Raw genomic sequence first — 19,995 nt, forward strand, 5'->3', positions numbered from 1 at the left:
ATCTTTTTTCTATGAATAATATCGTTTTCGAATCTCTCATTGATTGCCTGTAGGTTTCTTATTATATTAACCTTGACCCATATGGATAAGGATATGAGTCTTCTACAATTGCTTGGGCCCCAACTCCCCCTCCAACCACCACTCAAGACATGAGGTCTAGGACATGCATGTATCCTAACACCTACTAATATCTACGAATTCATGTTCAACTCTTCCAAACATTGAATGAATTATTAGAGGGTCATAGATATTGGAGAGAATTTTTCTTTTTCCATGAATAATGTCATTTTCCAACCTCTCATTGATGTTGTCGCGTAAATTAAACTGACCTTCACCATGGAGCAAAGTCAGCAGACCCTCCCAAAAAAAAAATAAAAAATAAAAAATAAAAATGAAAATAAAAATAAAAATAAAAAGTGTAAATAGTAAAAGTCTCGTCAACGATCGGTCTCAAATCTCACGGTTGACTAAACTAACGTTCTCTTTACTCAAAGATTCCACGTTTACACATAAACAATCCTCTGATCAAAAACCGCCACTCGCCTCTCTCTCTCTCTCTCTCTATTTTTTCTTTTCCCCTTTCTTTTTTCTTTTTAAATTTTGGGGGTTCAAATTTATCCGCTTTCCACATCCTTCTCCGGCGAAAATGCCGGCATCGGAGTCCCCCAACCGACCGGAGGAACTGATCGGCCGGCTGAAATCGAGCGAGGGAGAAGCAAAATTGAAAGCCCTAAAAGAGGTGAAGAACCAGATCATCGGAAACAGAACCAAGAAGCTTTCTTACATCAAGCTTGGCGCCGTCCCTACCGTCGTCGGAATCCTCGCTGATACAGCGGAATCCGACGTTTCTCTCCTCGTCCAATCTGCTGCCGCTATCGGCAGCTTCGCATGCGGCGTCGATGTTGGTGTCAAGGCGGTTCTTGACAGCGGAGCCTTCCCTCACCTGTTTCGTACCCTCTCTAATCCGGATGCTAAGGTAATTCTCATGCATTTTGATTTCGTTAATGTGTTCTATATTTCATGAGTTCATTGTTGTGAACGTTTGGCTTTTGAGTTTTGACTTCTTGAGTAGCTGCGTTGAGTTGTTGGTAGATGAATTAGTGGTCTTCTTGTACCATTTGAAGTTGTATGTGCTGGTTATGGCGCTTAAGCGTGTGATCAGAAAGTTGTGAAACATGTTAGCAAAACTGTGATTTCTTGTGTTGCTAGCTAGGGTTTATTGGCTTTTGCAATGTGGCCCACATTAATGGAAAGTTATAGATTGGCTATCTACATAAAACATGTTAACATTAATACTTGCTTATGGAAAGGTTTCATTTGGCCAACCAAAGGGAAATATGATGTAGACCATTAAAAAAGAGGCATTTCCCTCAGATTTATGATGTGTAACTGAATGTATATGTAGGTCATTTTTCGCCATTCCAGTTCAAACTTGAAGAAATCCAACAAAATGAAATTAATATTTCCTTTACTTTGACTTGCAGCCAACTCTAGGGATTCCCTACAATAGTCCTACCGCCCTTGCTCTGCATAATAGGTTATTTGTGAATTACCAAGCCCGTATCTTGCCATAGTTTGAATAGGAGGCAACAAGAAATTTTTTCGTTAGCTTTTAGAAGAAATAATTTTAACCATGGAATAACAAATTGGATTTCTAGCACATTTAAATTGTGGGACCCATATTGAACATTCAATGGTTTTGATAGGATTGCTGAAATAGAGACTATTTTGTAGAAGTGTTAATGTATGAACAATATAATCTGTGTTTGCTTGTCTGGTATCCTGATTCCCTAGAATGATTCTTTTTGGGAAGTACATGTTTCATATCTATGTAAACATATATTTAGGGTATATGAATTCACAAAAATGATAAATTGATTATTAGGATTGAAAAGCAGGGTTTTAAGATTGGCAAATCCTCATCTCAAAATTTTTATGCTTTGACTCAACCTGGTTGCAAGTGAGGGAAATGAAGTGGAATTCATTTAAAATGAAAACATGAACTATTATTACCATTATTGTATAAAAATTTTGTAACCATAATTGTACAACTATCTTAAAATCTTACTAAATATGGTAATTAAAGTTTTCAAGTGGATTCTGTATTTCCCTCTGAACTTATTGAAATCCAAAGAATTTCTATTAGTCCATCTTCCATTCATCAGCCTAATAACCAGCTTCAGAGCACTATATACCTAAACCTTATGTAGCTCTAACAATGGGAGAAGTGAAAGTATAAAAATAATAGCTTCTGTCTGCTGATATGGGACCTGCCAACACCTGTGGGTCTTGAATGAACCATAAAATGTTTCTTTAATAGATCTCTAATTACCCCCAATCCCTTCTGATCTGTACTCCCCATATAGTTTCCATCAAATTTGTGTTTCCACATACCAGCTGGAGGCGCTGTCCACTCATGCTCACCAAGCACGCTCAAGGGAGATGATTTTACTACCTCTTCGCAATTTGTGACAGTGGATTCAGCCAATATAACTCAGAACTATTCAAGTTTTACTGCCCATCTTGCTGAAATGGAGCATATTGGATTGAGATTTTGGCAGCAATTAGATCACAACCATTTCTGAATATCCTATCGTTCCTTGCTTCTTAATAGTACTGGGATTTTATTTTATTTTAAATATTGCAAAGCTATGGAGCAAGATTCAGATCCAGCCAAAAAGCCAAAACACTACTTGGATAGGTGTATTAGTATAATGCAACAGTAGTATTGTATTGTTTGAACTTTTGTCCTTCAGTGTTTACATTTTTCTGAGTTATGCCTTATAGTACTAGGATATCTTATTTCCTGTACTTAACTTTAAGAGTTGTAGTGGTCAGTTGATTGTAACAATGCTATACAAATTCTAATAGGCTTATAGGCCAGCTTTTTGGATCTTATAATGAATCTCTGAGATTTGATTACTATTGTAGAAGTGGTTCTTTTTTTCACGGGGGATTATTCTTTTGCACCTTCAGTTGTAATTGGTTACCTCCTTTAACCACTGGCTACTAGCATTATGATTGATTGAAGAAAGGTTAACCAATATCATGTTGGCAATTTCATCCTCTTTCAACTCATCATGTGGTTGCACTGTTGGTGCCACCTCCTTTGGTTCTTAGGATGCTTTATCAATTAATCTGATGCAGACTCATTAGAAGCTACGGATCGGGAGAGTCAAGACACACTCTTCTAGGTGTGCAGTTGAACTACATGAACACAAGAGAGAAAGAAAAAAAGTGCATAGGGTAAAAACTTCAGTTCTCCTAGATTGTAGTGAAAGTATTCTAGGTTTCAAGGGGGTTTAACATGACTATTCAAGGACACGGGAAGATTGCAACTCTTCAAGGATGTGGCGTAATTTTCTAGGGTTACGGGGGTAAAACACTTCAAGGTTCCGATTTATATACTCAGAGTTACTGTTTCAATCAAATTCAATTCTCCATTCTTCACCATTTTTGCTATTGGAAGCATTGCATGTAAATAGAAAAGAGAAACCTTATCTCAAGCCTAATTATTATTAACTTATGGCTAGGATTAAACAATAAAAACCTAAATCCTATGGTTGAGAATTCATAGAGAATAAACCTAAACAAGGTAACCTTTACTAAAGTGGGTTCCTTGGCACAAAGAATACTAAAAATAAAAACCAAATTAGTGAGGGGAAGATGATTGCTTAATTCAGCTAGCTAGTTGCTCCCTTGATTGTATTCTCTAACAATCCAAACTCCTTCCAAAAATAGTACTTTGGAAGATACCATTCTTGAATTGATTCTTGTCCAATAATACTTTCCAAAGATAGAACCAATCTCTCAATAATAAAATCAACTCCAAATCGATATTGACGTATCAATATTGGATTCTCCAAAATATGGACAATTGATTCGATTGAGATATTCTACGAATAAGAAGAAGAAAGGCATTCCTTAAATAGACCAAATCACCTAAGGGGGAAAGAATTGCCATTTTGGTGCAGACAATGCTGCCCAAATTCCGATCCTTCAAGCAATCTTTCCTATGTTAGAGTACAGACTTGGGCTTGCATCATACCCTCCTGGTTAAAAGAATTCGTCCCCAAAATCTTGTGGTCCCTCACAAATGCATAGCATCCACCTGGATCAAACGGGAACAGTACGAAATCTTTGTTCCTGTTGTTGATTGTGCAAAGCTGAATTTGCATTACCGTTTCATACTTGCCAATTTCATCAAGCAGTGTGCCTACAGCTCAAATAATTGAGGTGTTCAAACATGGGTTGTTGGTGAATGGTGACACTCATATTTAGAAGAAGCTGAAGTATAGATGGGTACGTCACTAACAACCAAGTATGGATCATTATACGTACTGTGAGTACTGCTAAGATGGAATGTAAGTGCGTATGTCTTTTCCGCTACATCTTTTGAAAATTTGGATGGAAAGTGGCACTCGTGCAAGTGCTACAAATACAGGTCGATGTTGGGCTTTATGTTTTCAAACAAAAATTTGCGATGTCCGAGTCCGATTGAGGAGACATTTGATGCTTACATTTCGCCTTCAAGGAGTCAAATGCCAGTTCGAGTGAGGAGTACTCATCAACACAGATCCCTTGATTGGAATCTACCAATATGGGATACGAGCTTCAACGATAATGATCCAGAAATTACAAGTTTGGATTTACAAGTCGACACCGAAGACGATGATGAACCTGAAATTGCAAGTTTGGCTATACCAATCAACATTGAGCACGATTGATTCACCACCCTGGTTGATTTAAGTGACCTTCAATAGTCGACGGATACTTGGATGAGGAGATCGTCAATTGCAACATTTGTGAAATTGTCGAATCAGATTCGACAGAAGTTCACATCAATTCTGGACACAACATGAGAGATAGCAATTCTTAAATTAAATGATTGTTTTCCTTGCATCAAAACAGTTTTGGACACCATCTATCTTTCCGTCGAGGAGGTCACAATTCCGGTCTATGATTTTGGTGCCAACATGTATGTCAGGTTCCCGTTTCAGGAATTTGAGCAGCATTATTAGCACCAAAATGGAAAGTCTTTCCCCCCTAGCCGATTTAGTTTATTTGAGGAATATCTCAACCAAATCAATTGTCCATTTTTTAGAGAATCCAATATTGATAAGCCAATACCGATTTGGATTTTATTTATTTATTGAGAGATTAGTTCTATCTGTGGAAAGTATTGTTGGACAAGAATCGTTTCATGAAGGATATCTTCCAAAGTACGTTTTTTTGGAAGGAGTTGACTTATTGGAGATCACAATCAAGGGAGCATCTAACCTATCCAAATTAAGGAATCTCCTTCCCCATTTATTTGGTTTTTATTTTTCGTATACCTTTTTCGCCAAGGAACCCACCGTAGTAAAGGTTACCTTCATTAGGTTATTGTCTCTATGAAATCTTAGCCTTAGGATTGATAGATTAGAGGCTAGATAATTAAAGTTTCCTTTTGCTATAAATATGTAAGAGCTATGCTCATTGAGGTGGTGAATATTTGATTAATTGATTTCTCAGTTAAGATCTTTGAACCACGAAGCATAGTTGTCAAGGTGTTGCCTTGGCATCCAAGTGGCTTGCCTGGGGCATAGGCGATTGTCGCCATATTGCATTGCATGTTGCCTTATATTTTGGCACTTATTTATGCCAAATATCATTTAACGTTCTTTCATTTACTTAAGATATTATTTCTGGGCGTCACGCATCATATAAAAAACCTATCAAAAAAAAAAAGATATTATTCATAAATACGAAAATACCACCTATTTAAATCCAATAAAAATTGTTTAAAAATCAAATTCTAAAAGGATAAAAAGTCAACCCCCCAATTCAAGAACGAAAACTAGATTTTTGGTTATAGGGGCGATTTTCAACTTTAAAGCGTTGGGGTTTTTCTCAATTCTGAATATTTTATAAATCGTATCATGGCAAAACATTGCTAAAAATCAAAAGTTTTGTAATATAATCTTTTTTTTTTTTCATAAAATTGTTTTCATTCAGGCAATTTAACAACATTCATGCACTTTAAAATAAGTTTGACTAGAACATAACTTTGTCATTACAACTCAGATTTAAGTAATCTTAGACTTGTTGGACAGATGGTTTTTGTGCTATACCTAATACAAAGTCTTATGTCAACATGAAATCATTTGACCAGTCAAACTTATTATAGAACAAGAGCATTTCTCTTAATGTTCATTTTTGATGACTTAATGTGACTAAATGTTGATTTTTTATGATTTGATGTGGGTTAATGTTGATTTTTGATGAGACAAAGTATATGTAGCATACTAAATAGCATTAGAAAAGATGGGGAAAATGAAAAATTACACTTGGTCTCCTTGTTCGCCTTAAGGCGGGCGACTTATCGCCTAAGCGCTTAGGTAGCCCTCCAACGCCTTGGTTCACCTTGTCGCTGTGACAACTATGCCTTGAAGACTTCAACCCTCTGAAACCTAGAAGAGTTCAGCTTTCTCAACCCTCTATTGTTTCTTGAAGAGTACAATAGTTTGTTTTTTTTTTCCCTTGTTGCATTTGTTTTTATATTTTGTGTATGAGTCAATGCTCTCATACACCTTATAGAGTGTTCAACTCTCCTGATCCGTAGCCACCAATGAGGCTGCATCACAATCCTTGAAGAACAAATATCTGGTGCATGTGTGAAGGTTATAAGGTGAAATTTTTTTTGTACTGATCAACGACGCCCCTTTGTGCTTCCAACCACTTTCGAACCATTTTAATAATGCACTTAGAAGAATCAAACACTTCATAATAAGCACGAGCACAATTTTAGGAAATTGTGAATTCAACGAAGAAATTATCCTTAGATTCAATAATGATCTCGTTATTCTTTGATAACATCTCCATCATAGACTGCGGGATGAAATTGTCACTCTGCCTATCATTTACGAGTAAAATAGAAGTTATTTTGTTGGCAAACAAACTTTGGTCTTGAAAACGTAGGTATCCATGGTCAGGTTTGGCTCTGATACGAAATGATGCAGTCCAGGATTGAAGTAAATAGGAGGGGTAAAAGGGGATGGCAATTCTGTAGTCAACCAGAATTTTAAAGGCTTACTTAAGAAGATAAGGGAGGAGAAGATAGAGTGGGAATTACTAAATGAAGAAGAGGGACAATCTTGGAAGTAACACAAATTAACAATAGAACAGGATTAAAGTAAATAGGAGGGGTATTTTTTGTAAAGGACGCGATATGGTGACAATAGGTTGTCACCAATTCATCTTCAAACTCCAACGAGAAGAGGTAAGAACAAGAACCAACAGAGATGGGGAGTCTTATGAATGAGGAATCTCTCTCATACAAGGTCCGTTCAAGCTGAAATTCCAGGGTAAGGATCACAACTCCTATTCCTCTGAAATCCAATCCATTAGAGGCCCAGAAATCAAAAACTTAAGCAGAGAATTTTTGCAACTCCGGTCTAACGATAAGTCTTTAACCAGATTTGGTTTCCAAACAATAAGTCAGTACTCCAGCTAGATTTTGACTTGGGGATTTAGAAGTAGAATCACCTAGAGGTAAGGACTGATATCTCAGAGTTTTCAGACGAACAGAATAGGGATAAGGGAGATCAGTGGTCAACACAGTGGGATGTGAATCTCGTTGGCCAGAACAAGGAAAGGAGAAGGGGAGAAAGGGACTCACTTGAGAGAAGGGAAACCTGATTCGATTGGGAGGCTGAGAGAGAGAAGAGGGGAGAAAAAACACTCAGCCAACAGATGTTCAGGCCACGCCGGCAACACCCAAACAAAACTTTATATTTCATTCTATTCATCTAATTGTCCTTCGCATGCATGTATAAAGAAAAGTAAAGATTCCTGAAAATGAAACAACTAACAATTCTTATCAAAATGGGTAACTAAATCAATCAAGGAAAAGGAAACTAGTAATTCTCAAATCCCCAAGGTAATGAACTTCCTTAAAAAAAATTACAAAATATCCTTAATGGTTTGGATAAATTTTGGTTCAATGACGAACCAATCCATTACCTCTTCCTCTTTCTATGTATGATCTGCATCATTTTCTCCTTCCCCTCCCAAATGAACAACCCAAAAGAAAAGGCATGGCTAAAGCAGTCCTCCACAGGGCTAACCAAAAAGCAAAGTCTTTATAGAGTGCTCTACAAAGAGAAACATAAAATACGTACCTACTTTCAAACCAACCCTCTCTTACACCTCACCAAGAACCAAATCACTGTTAACATAATTGAAGCCACTAGACCACCTCACTCCCTAAACTCTTTGTCTAAGAAAAACTAATTTGCAAAATCATCAGCACCAATTTCTTGCTAGTCTGCACTGCTTGTGATTTTGCTTCCTTGGTAGGGTTCTAGCTCTGTCTCTCCACCTAAACTCGCTCCAACTTGGTTAGGACTTTCAGGCATGCAAACTCTGCATCTGTGTAATTCATGTCTGTGCTCAGAAATTGCATGTGATTTCAATCACCTTATTGAGGTTGCAATATCACAATGAAGTTCATGGGCTTATGAGGGTTCCTTTTTTATTTTATTTTAAGTTTGTTCCATTAGTTAGAAAAAGGTGCTATCCACTGTTTCTATTCACTAGTTTTATGTGTAGTACTATAGTAGTACCAAGGCATTGCTAAGATGTCTCCATTTAATCCATTATCAATGCCTCTGACTACTTTTAGAAGCTTATTTTGTGAATAAGATGGTACTCTTGCTTGAGAAATGTCTTCTATTGGCCATAATTTATCTTGTCTTCAGTTTGAACATACCTAATAGGTTGGAAAGCTATGGGAAGAAATCAATAGGTCCAGGAAAGTTTTACTTTATCTATCCGCTGATGCTGCTCTATGGAGTTGCATGGTATGATGCTTTCTCACAATGATGCAGTATAACTTAAGCTATGTTTGTTTGGCAAGAGAATCAATAGAAAAACAGAATCAGTTGTCTCTCTTTTTGTTTTTTTTTTTTTTTTTTTTTTTTTTTTCCCTTCTTTTACTTTCTTCCTATCAAACTTCATGTGCTTCATATTTTTTATGAAATTAAATGCTTTCGTGGACTTTTTTCATAAAATTACCTTTTTTTCCCCTTGGTGTAGACCCATGAATTTTTGTTTATGTTATTCTTCATTTTATTCTTTCAGGTTGTGGATGCTGGTGCCCGTTCCCTGAGAATGATTTTTCAGTCAAAACTGGCACCAAAATATGATTTCCTTCAAGGAGAAAACATGGAGTTTCTTATTTCACTTCTGAACAGTGATAATGAGAATGTTACAGGACTAGGTGCAAGCATTATTACACACTCTTGTGGGACAAATGTAGAGCAAAAGGCATTGTGTGATGCTGGAGTTGTACAGAGGCTTATCTATCTGCTTGAAGGTTCTTTGAATCAGAGGGATGCTAGCTTAGATTCTCTGGCAGCAATTGTCAAGAACAACTATGATGTCATCTCAAAGCTTGTGGAACTTGAGGGAGGAACAGTTTTGAGTACTATAACTGAGTTAACAAAGGACAGGAACCCCCGTACAAGATTGCTTGCCTGCATTTGCTTGATTGTTATAGGAAATGCTTTTCCTTGCTATCTTCAAGACATCGGAACAAATACTAAGTTGATCTTGATATTGGTTGAGCTTCTTGAAGAGCCTGATCAAGTTGGGGATGAAGCTCCTTTTGCTTTGGCGAATCTAATTGCAGACAAGGAGGATCTACAGAAACTGGCTTTTGAGGTTGATGCTGTTGATAGACTTTGCAACTTCTTGCATAAGGGTTCAGTACAAGTCAAACGTTTACAAGGAATCTTGCTGGCATTAGGTGAACTATGCTCAAAGATGGAAATATGCAGGTCTAGATTCATCTCACTGCAGGTTTGTCACTTCACAGGGGACGTTTACCTACATTTGTTGATTACTTGTTTTTTCTTTAATTTTCTTCTGAATAATCACATATCCTATTCCTCCTCATTGAATAGTTCAATTGTATAGAACCGTGTCGCATTTGTGCCTTGAAGAGTGAAGACCAATAAGGACTGAGAAATATGATTCTCTCATTGCATGCAGCTGAACAATGAGAAGTTTGTATTCATTAGTTTGGAAGTTTGTTATGTTCACTTTCAGGAATTGTTTTCTTTGCATTGATGTTGGTCAATTGAAAGAAATACAACAAAGCTGATTAAAGTTGACCAGGAAGTCCCAGCTTCCATCCCAAACATTGATTTATTTTATTTCCTTTTTGTGAATGCAGAGTTCCTAGTTGGTATTATGTAGCTTGGTTTAGTCCAAATTGTTTAAATCAGCTAGTGGGTCCATTTTGTCAGATAGTTGTAATGATACTGGATGGTTATGTCAATTAACATGAACCAGCTGACAAAGAGGTCAGAACCTGGAGTCATGAATTGACCACCACAGTTATCAAGGCGTCCTGGTACCTTTGTCCCTTAGGTAGTCTAGGCGGGGGCCTTGAACACTTTGCATCCAAGCCCCCTCCAATTCTTGGGGTCGCCTAGATGCCATGACTACTATGTTGACCAGTACAACTGCCAGATTGATTGTTATAATACAGAAGGGGAAAATACGATAGTGTAACTAATGAGAAAATTAGAAATAGAGTGAGATAGTAGTTTGACCTTGGCCAAAATTTTGAAAAACCCAACTTTGAGCCCTCCCTTTCTGGTAAAGGACGTTCTAAAAGGGTGGGGGGGATCCTCTCACTAGGCAAAGGTAGATAAGGTGGAAAATAATGTCAAAAGGTCACCCCCTTACCGGCCCCCATGATAAAGGAAAGAAAAAGATTGTTTCAACTCTTAAAAAATGAAAGAAAAAATAGAATAAATAAAAAATTAAAACCATAGATTAATCTTTATTATACCCCTTTAAGTTTCATTGGAGGTCTTTGATAACAAGGTATGCATAGATAAAATTGTATAAAGTTTATGGAAGAGGGTTGGGCATGCTGCCAGAGGGCAGGATGGGGAGTGGCATGGAGGTCATTTCCAAAGGGGAGGAAGAGAGAGTGACACAGGCTGGGCACCACAGAAGCGTGCCCAGCCTTTTCCCAAAGTTTACATCTCTGCTTGGGTTTTTGTCTTTTGATAATTTTTTGTGTCAAATTTTTTTTTCTTCCTCTTAAAGTTTGATTTTGTTTGGTTATTGTTCGAGGAGTGATTTCTCATTGATTAAAGTGATTAAGATTAGTTTGGTGCCGATCAATTAAACTGGTGAGAACTCTGTGTTCATCAAGAAATAATAAAAGAAGTATTTAAACAGGAAGTCAACTTTAGCTGGCTTATGGTTCTACCTTTAGCTTCAACAGGAAGTGCTATGATGCCCTGTTAATAAAGCAGTCCTAACCTCAAACCACTGAGACCCAGTGGGAGATCGGCTTGCAATGAGATCGTAGGGAAAAAGGAAAAGCAAATTAGGAGAAATGTAAAAATCACTAGATCAATAATTCAGGATCCAAATTATGTTCAATTGCCTTTTTTAATTAGGGAGAACAGAATATTAAAGTTTCAGATCAATCTGATGTAAATTCTAAAAAATGAAAAAAAATAAAAATTGTACTGACAATAGGACACTCAAGAACATGATTACAAAACCAAAATTCGACCTCAGTAAATAGGCAATTAGAATAGATTTATTGGATAAATCAGATAGGAACACAACTTAGGATAGGAAGTCAGAGCAGAAAATGAAGAAAAAGAACGATTGAAAAGGAGCTTTAATGTTTGATTCCAAGGTTTTCTTTTGCAATCACCTCAATATTATGAACCAACTTAGGTATATGAGGAAAATTTCCAATTCTAGCATATGCTTCCTATGCATTTACTGTTCCAATCTATGAACTCTGAAAAGCCCTCATTTGCAATCATGTACAATCTGTTCATGTTAATCAAATGGGACCTTAGGCTATGTTGGTATCCAAGAAAAGAGAAGAAAAGAAAATAGTACAAAAGACATAATAGACAAAAATCATGATTACACAATAATTTTTTTTATGTGTCTATCTCTCTCCTCAAATTCAATTTTAAGACATAATAATACAAAATTCATGATTACACAATAATTTTTTTATGTCTCTCTCTCAAAAAAAATTTTTTTTTCTTGGTTCTTGGCTTCCAAGCATAGCCTTAGAATAGATGTTTAGGTGACATCGCTGCCAAGGTTGCCTCCCTTGTTCCTAATTCCAGTACAACTTGATGTGGTGTTGTTCACTTTAATCCTTAAACATCAAACATTGTTGAGTTACTTGATTAACAACAAACATTTAATGTCGAAGTGTGTGTTGGTTATGTTTTTTTTTTTTTTTTGCTAGCCCCTTCTGTCCTCCTTGTTAGGGCACTGTACTTTTGTCAAATTATTGGAAATCGGTTCAGAATAGAGAGTAGCAGTAGCATTCGAGGGTCGTTTGTGAGACTGCATTATGTTGGCAATCGATGTTGGGCAGGGGGCATGTGGTGGGAATAGGTAAAAGAGTTAATCCTTGAAAAGAACCTGCCTTTCACGAACAGCAGACTGGAATATCTATGGATGCATACTTGAGAAAATTTTTCTCCTAAAGGTTATCTTCCCTTTGAAGTAAATAACTCTTCCATCTCTCAAAGAATAAAGACACAAGGAAGAAAGTGTTATTATCTGTGATTGAATAAGTGCCTGGCATTTACTTTTGCAGATAATTAATTGGAATACATTTGTATGAAATTATGCATGCATGATCTACTTATGATTTATCACTCATTTTCATGAAATTCTAGGTCTTGAATGTGGTAACTGATGCGATGAATCATGATAGTCTGGATGTGCGTATTGCGGCTTGCATCTGTATGAGAAATATTTCTCGTTCAGTCAAGGTTAGTGAAAGAAATGCTGTTTTTTTTTGTTTTTTTGTTTTTTTTGGTGAAATTAAAACCCTTCTGAGGTCTGCTAGAGGCTTTGCTAATAGAATGTTCATCAGAACTTGAGTGCAGGTTGCTTTATGAATAAAATGATTGTCACTTCTCTGGTGCGACTTTTGAGCGACCCTTCCACCTCAGTCCAGGTTTGTATTATAGTCACTTTCCTTTTGAATAATTTGCTAGACTTTGGACTGCTAAAGGTTACATTATGATTATTTGTGTTCCATCACTTTCTCTAGGCATAACTTTGAGTCAATTACCTATGCATATCGTTCATTGCCAAGTATTACAAACTGAAAGTTGCAATGGTTAAAAGTGTGTTGCGGTAATGAATGGTTTTTTAAATGCTTTGAATTATGGAATTTGATCAAATATTTCCATCAGATTAAGAAGTTCTTATATGGTTTTGAGTCACTAAGGACATTATTGTTTAGAAACAAACAGAAATTTCCAGACTCACACTCTATTGATGGGGCTTCTTCCTGTACCTATGAATTCCATTGGACCCAAAAATGATACATTGGAAGAATCTTTTGGGTCTTCCAATATCAATAATTTGATTGTTTCGCTCCTGTATCTTCCAAAAAGGGAGAAAGATCTCTAAGAGTAGTTTCACGGATCCAAAAGAGAGTTCAGGAAAGTAGGAACCGGATTTAAGATATTTCATACATCAGAGTATCAGATTGTCAGATCTGGCCAGTATGCTGGTCGAAGGGTATGTTAAAAAAGGGGAACGACATACTAAAACCGCAGCCAATCCTGATGGTTGAATTGGGAGATATTGAAGAGTTTCACTTGTACAACGAAACTGAAGAACAAGAGCATTCAATGGTCAAAATATACTGAACTTTCTGGAGCACTAATTGAGGATTAAATATGAATGGTCAGAATATACTGAACTTGCTGGAGCACCAATCCAGCAGATTTTAAGTACTCGAACTAGTAAATCAGAAACTGAAGAAATTCTGTACTAACCTGAGGTTCAGCAACTAGGATGAGAAGAAGATAGGATAGGGACCTACAAATCACCACCCAAGGCCTAAAGAAATAACAGGTATAATATAAACACTCAAATTAAACTAATAAAGTAAATCCCTTATGCCTACCCTCATTAAAGTGGCCATTACAAAAAATTGGACCAAACCCCAACATGTATAAAAACCAACACAAAGCTTGTTTCCCCCTAAAATAAGCCCAATTTGATTTACCTGCATCAACTTGGGGAGGCATTAATGTCGATCAAGCTGTCAAAAGGAGAGCGTAAGCTGGCCAAATTTTGTGTTCAATTCTGGTTCAGTTTCAGCCATGGAACCAGCCTTATTTTTCTCCCCAATTGAGCCAGCCAAATTGCTACGTGTACTGTTCATGTGAACAGATCCTTTGGGTCCAATTTTGACAGCTGGCTTGGAAGAGATGCTGCTAATAGTTTTATGATATTATAAAATAGTGCCTATTTTCTTATACTGTTTTTATGTCTTGGACAGAAAGCTACATGGAGTGCACAGTTGCTAGAATATTTATTTCCTTTTTCCTTTATTTTCTATTTTGTCAAACAGTATATTGTCTTTCCTTTTTAGTTACTTAGTCTAGGACAAGCAAGGTTAGTTACTTGTTAGAGGAGTTTCTTTGTCTCCTTTTTCTGTTAGTTTCCTTCTACTTTTTTGTTACTTCCCTTTTTGTAAGGCTTTGGCTCAGCCTGTTTAAAGCCAACCATTGTAAGGTTTGAGACAAGTTGATTAATGAAATTTTGTGAGCTTTGCTTGCTGGTTTGTTCTTGGGATAGATGTTTCAATAGCTAAGATAACTGTGGGTGAGAGACCCAGGACTGAGAGAGTCTACCTCCCCGCATCTATCTCTTCTATACTTCTATTCTCTATTTCTACACTTTTCTTCTTCTATTTATTCATTATTATTGTGAGAACAGAGCCCCAACCATTGTTGAACAGAAGAGCACACAACCAGACTACCAATTCTAGTTACAGAGTGTTGTATCTCCCAAATCTATACTCCGATTACTGCAGGATTGTAGGTTCTTGTTAGTAACCCTAGGAGAGAGACTTGACTACGATTTGCAACCTATTTGAGGCCGACTGATGCTGCAACCAGAAATCACCCTATCGATTTCATCAAAATCAGGGTTTTGGAACCCGGTTGATTTCTTCAAGATCTCCTTCATCTAAAGTCTGATCCTGAAACCCTTTGGAGGGTTTGTTGAGGATCTTAGGAGGACCACTCGATCCAAATTTGATTATCATCCGACGCTTCCCAACTCAAGTTCTTGAAGAATCACCAAAAGTTTCTTTTTTCTTGCTACCAACATAAGTCTCAATCTAGCCAGCAGAATTTGTTCAGTTTTTTTATGGTTTGTTCCTTATATAGGATCTGTATTCAAACCAAATTCAGCCCCATCTTAGCCGTGGTTTGTGAGTTATCAAAATCTCCTCTATTCAGCTCTATTTCTCAGATCTGAGTTTTCTGTTGATTCTGAACTTGATTCATGTATTTTTAGCTTATGATGGATCCTACTGGGACTGATTACAACAACTACAACAAACTCATTCTTATCCCAACTTAATGAGGTCAACTGCTTGGATCCATACAAAACAAAATAGACAAAATCCCAAAAGAAAAAGGGGGAAGGAAGAGATGGAAAGAGACTAGGAGCATTAGAACAAGAGGAAAGAGGCCCAACCTAGCAAGTTAGGAAGATCTCAGCTAAATGGGTTGCATGGATCCTTGCCCTCCAATAGGCTCTATCCGAGGTCATACTTGGGACAAGACCGAGATTATGCATGTCATTCCTCACTACTTCTCCTATGGTCATTTTAGGTCTGCCCCTAGCTCTTTTGGGTCCTTTAATTTGAATCAGATCACTCCTCCTTACTAGGGCATCCTCAAGCCTCCTTTGAACATGGCCATACAACCTCAAACGACTTTCGCAAAGCTTGTTTTTTATCGGGGCAACTCCCAAATCAACTCTGATATGCTTGTTCCTTACTTTATCCTTCCTAGTTTTTTCCGCACATCCATTTTAATATACTCATCTTAGCTACACATAGCTTCTCTATATGACATACTGGGACTGATTACCCCTTGGTAATTTACGCGTAAACTTGTCGGATTTCAGGCATCACTCGGTATGGTATTCACAGAATATGCTTTTATATTTTTTCATTTGGGACTCGTAAACCGAATGGGATGGCTCATTTAGAAAGTAGTATCTAATTGTGGCTTTTAGTAGATTAAGCAGTTTTGAGTTTTTAAATTCTGTATGCGACTCATAGTAGAAGTAAATGTTTGTCTGGGATATATTGTACAAAACTTTGTAACCTATATAAAGGTGAGGGGGTGGTTTAGCTGTGTAGTTGAATTGATGTTTGTTAAATCAAAGTTGAATTATTGCTCTACGTCAGCGCTTTTATGGATGGTACAGTTGAGTTCCAGAGCTAGTTAACACTTCCAATAAACGCTACGTAAGTTGTAGCTCAGCTACTTATTCCTCTTCTATTATTGTTTTTTCCCTTTATTTTATCCATACCCTATCCATTTCCATTGCCATATCTCATAACCCTCCCCCCTAATTCTCCATCGTATCACTTTCAAATTGCACTTGTAAGTCGTAACGTGCAAATCCTAGCTAAATTGTGGTTTTCCTGCACTAATCTTTTTTTCCACATATCACAGAACCCGTTACAGTCCCTGTTGACCTACTTCTACCTTCACAAAACCCTTGACGCATTTTTAAAATCCCAAGACCATTTCATTCTAAACCCAACAATTTCCCTTTACCTTTTATCCTTCTTTAACATAAAACAATGGCATTTCTCTTCGTGCTTAACCCCAACAGATTGCCATCATAGGGTTCTCGTTTATGTTATATGGACACTTGAAACATGTGTTCTGTGACTTGTGTCCAACACTTTGTGTAAGATAACAAAAATGCAGCAAATAGAACATTTGCCATGCCCAATTTGTATCCTTAGTATGTGTTAGAAGTCATCAATTGAGGGGGCTAGGCTCTAATCTCGATTCTCCATCGGCTGTCTTTATTTTATTTCTTCAAGTGTATTTCCTTTTATGCTGTTCGTAGGGTTATGTCCTATTATATATATATATATATATATATAATATTGAATGAAGTGGGAGTCTCAACACAAGGTTTTGACTTCCAAGGTTACTGCCATCTCTTGCTCTTCTCCTTTCTTCTCTTTTCTTCTTCTTTTTTCCTTTTTTATTATTTACAGAATGTTTGGGTCAGAGAATTTTTTAGAGGTTAAAAATGTGCTTGATTCTACTTATTGTCAGCTCATCTAGTTGGGGAACTCAATTGCTATATCTGATGAAATGGATAAATCTTGAAGATCCATCAGAGTTTTTCATGTCTTGGCCCATGGATTCTTTGTGGTGCCTAATGATTGTTCTCGTGGAGTGCAGTTCTATCTTTGTTGTGTTATTACAAGAACCTGCTATAGCAATTTTACTAGCCAGATTCAGTACTGATTAAGGCGGTTTGTAGTCCCACTTGATTTAACAACATAGTAATTTTTTATTTTTTTTTGTTAGCCATTTGAAAACAAGCTAGTTAAAGTTGTTAAACTGCTGATATGCTTTGTAATCCTCTGCGGCTTGGCAAAAGATTCCAACTTCTGTGATGAAGGATCTCATTTTCTTTAGCAAAGGTGTTCCCCATCCTTAGCTTACATCACCTTTTTCTGTTGTGCCAAACACACACATGAATGAATTTCCCTGCAATATATAGTATAAACACCACTATGAGACCCAAATATATGACTTGTTGATTCATTTGAATCTCGTCTACAATTGCGTCAGCGTGAAGATAATCTTAATGTGAACTTGAGCATTTCAATAATACCGAATCGTGGAACTGAGAAGATTGCTCATCTGATTTGCCTCAATAATGTGTTCAGGTTGCAGCTCTTGGTGCTACCAGCAACATTGTCGTTGATTTCACAGGCCGTAAGTTAATTTTCATCCAGTGTGGAGGTGTGAAAGAGCTTGTTAGGCTATCCAAATCAATGGATTCTGCCCTGAGGTTAAATTCTGTCTGGGCTTTGAGGAACTTGATGTTCCATGCGGATAAAACTCGCAGAGAAGACATTCTTCTGGAGCTGACATCATCCACATTAGTGAGCCTCGTCTGTGGTAATATGTTGCTCTATTTTAGCCAGTTTTCAAAATCCAATTCCAATTTGACATTGATGTATCTCTGAACCTGTGCAACTCTCTGATTGCATTTATACTGCAGATCCAGAGCCTCTTATCCAGGAGCAATCTATTGCACTTGTACGCAATCTTGTCGATGGGTGTATCAACTGCATTGAGCATGTGTTAGCAGATGATGGTAATATTATAAATGCTGTTGGAAGGCAGTTGTGGCGTTCTTTGAAACCAGAAGTCTGCATACAGGTGAAGACTTGGTATTTTCATTTTTAAATTTGGGGTGGAGGTGTTTGGAGATGGTTACTATCAAGCTTGTTAATTAGTTGTTCATATTAAAGCTTCCACACACCTAATCAGATGAAAAGGGGGGAAACCTCTTTCCTCCATAGGTGTCAGTTTTGTTTCTGAATTCTGATAGATTCTGCCATTTTTCTCATTAGGGGATGTACATGCTTGGCAATGTTGCAACTGGGAATGAGTTCCATAAAGAAACGGTCATGCATCAGCTCCTTCCAGCTGAAGCCAGTGAATGCTCCCAATCTTTTGTAATGAAGTTTTTGCAAAATAATGACAGTAGGCTACGCACTGCTGCTGTTTGGTGTGTTGTAAATCTTACTTATCCTGATAGTCCTGGTGCATCTGATCGTGTCGGGAGGCTACAGAATGCAGGCATAATTTCTCAAATAAAGAAAATGGTTAATGATCCCTGCCTGGATGCAAAGGTCTCCATCATATTTTTTGTGTTCAAACATGGTCACTTTTCTATTTGCTTTCTCCAATGCTCTAATCATTTTGATATATACTCATTATTTGTGTCTGCAGTTTCGAGTAAGAACAGTTCTTGAACAGTGTGTGATTTCTCAAAGCAGCTCAGCATAAGAACAGTTCTTGAACAGTGTGATTTCTCAGAGCAGCTTGGCTTAATCTCTGTATAATTGTTGTTCCCCAAAGGCTATGAAGTGAAACCAGCTTTGGTTGGTACTGGGGGTGGTGTTGCCCTGATTTGTATCAGTGTATTGAGTGCACCAAGCCTTTGGCACAGGCTTAGGGAGAAAAAAAGGTATGTTCTACCTTACCAGAATCAAGTTCTTGATGTTCCTGAAGGATTCATCCCTGCATTTATTCTTGCAGGACTTGCATGTTTTTCAGTTGCTAGTTTAAGCAATGGAGGAACTTGCTTGTCTGTGTCACACAGGTTCTCGCCATTTAGGTTATCCGATTAAGATCTACGTATCTCGGATCTCAGTAAGTCGGATATTTTTGTTGCTACCTGTTGTTGTACTAAGTAACACTGTTGTAAATGTATAATATGGCCTTTCAATTCAAAAGCAATCTTTCCTCTGGTAAGAAGAAAAGGAGGATCACTAAGAAAGGCAAAGGGAGCCTTCGGAGCTGCTTAAAGAGAGGAACGCCGTCAATCCTTCTATCGATGGTGATCAGACTTGTTAAGATCTCTTCTATGCTGAGAATCATCTGTTAATCCCCACTTTGATGTGTTTTGTTGTAAACATTTCAATATTTATATAGCATGAACATCAGATCACTTCCAACCTTTGAAAGTTCAAGTTGATGATGGTCACTGTTGGCTCTTCCTCATTGTTAGGCTGTCAGATTAGTCCATTCATGATGCTTACTTTTTCCTGTATTAAGCTATTTTGGTTTTAAGCTTACACATGGTTTGGTTAATTGTGAATTATACAAATGAGCCTTTCACATGGTTTGGTTAGTCACGAATAGGTAAATGACAGCTAGGGTGCCTAACGTTTTGAGAAATTATAGCCAAGTAAACCAGAATGATATTACTGAGGTTAATATTTTATTTTATTTTCCAATTTTACTTTTATGAACATCTCCAGGCCAGCATTCCGTGTGTGTGCTACTCGCCAACTCAGCCCCATCACCATCGTTTGCAACTCCCCTAGCCCAACAGCAGCTCAACCCACAT

The 19,995-nt window shown here is 37.3% G+C and overlaps 1 protein-coding gene across 4 annotated transcripts; it reads left to right on the plus strand.

Moving 5' to 3' along the window:
- The first annotated feature begins 529 nt into the window (after positions 1–529).
- Positions 530–19,609, plus strand: LOC122087262 (armadillo repeat-containing protein 8-like). 4 transcript variants are annotated; one of them, XR_006142728.1, is made up of 9 exons: positions 530–976; positions 9,124–9,843; positions 12,729–12,824; positions 12,929–13,012; positions 17,798–18,032; positions 18,136–18,296; positions 18,491–18,772; positions 18,873–19,110; positions 19,182–19,609. XR_006142728.1 is itself a non-coding variant. In XM_042656330.1 (8 exons), exons 1-8 carry the CDS (start codon positions 647–649, stop codon positions 18,927–18,929), a joined length of 1,965 nt encoding a protein of 654 aa, XP_042512264.1. In that variant the 5' UTR covers positions 530–646; the 3' UTR covers positions 18,930–19,609. The 4 variants fall into 4 exon arrangements, 1 of the variants encoding a protein (XP_042512264.1); XR_006142729.1 differs by having other exon boundaries at positions 19,246–19,609; XR_006142730.1 differs by having other exon boundaries at positions 19,380–19,609.
- The last annotated feature ends 386 nt before the right edge of the window (positions 19,610–19,995 follow it).

This window comes from Macadamia integrifolia, chromosome 8 (assembly GCF_013358625.1).
Source record: "Macadamia integrifolia cultivar HAES 741 chromosome 8, SCU_Mint_v3, whole genome shotgun sequence".
NCBI lineage: Eukaryota > Viridiplantae > Streptophyta > Magnoliopsida > Proteales > Proteaceae > Macadamia > Macadamia integrifolia.

What these genes read in the sequence shown, in the direction of transcription:
- LOC122087262 (XM_042656330.1), top strand. Translation starts at nt 647, where the DNA reads ATGCCGGCATCGGAGTCCCCCAACCGACCGGAGGAACTGATCGGCCGG. An exon ending in CTAGATTCATCTCACTGCAG is followed by an intron (nt 9,844 to 12,728) that starts GTTTGTCACTTC and finishes ATGAAATTCTAG; the next exon opens with GTCTTGAATGTGGTAACTGA. An exon ending in ACCCTTCCACCTCAGTCCAG is followed by an intron (nt 13,013 to 17,797) that starts GTTTGTATTATA and finishes TAATGTGTTCAG; the next exon opens with GTTGCAGCTCTTGGTGCTAC.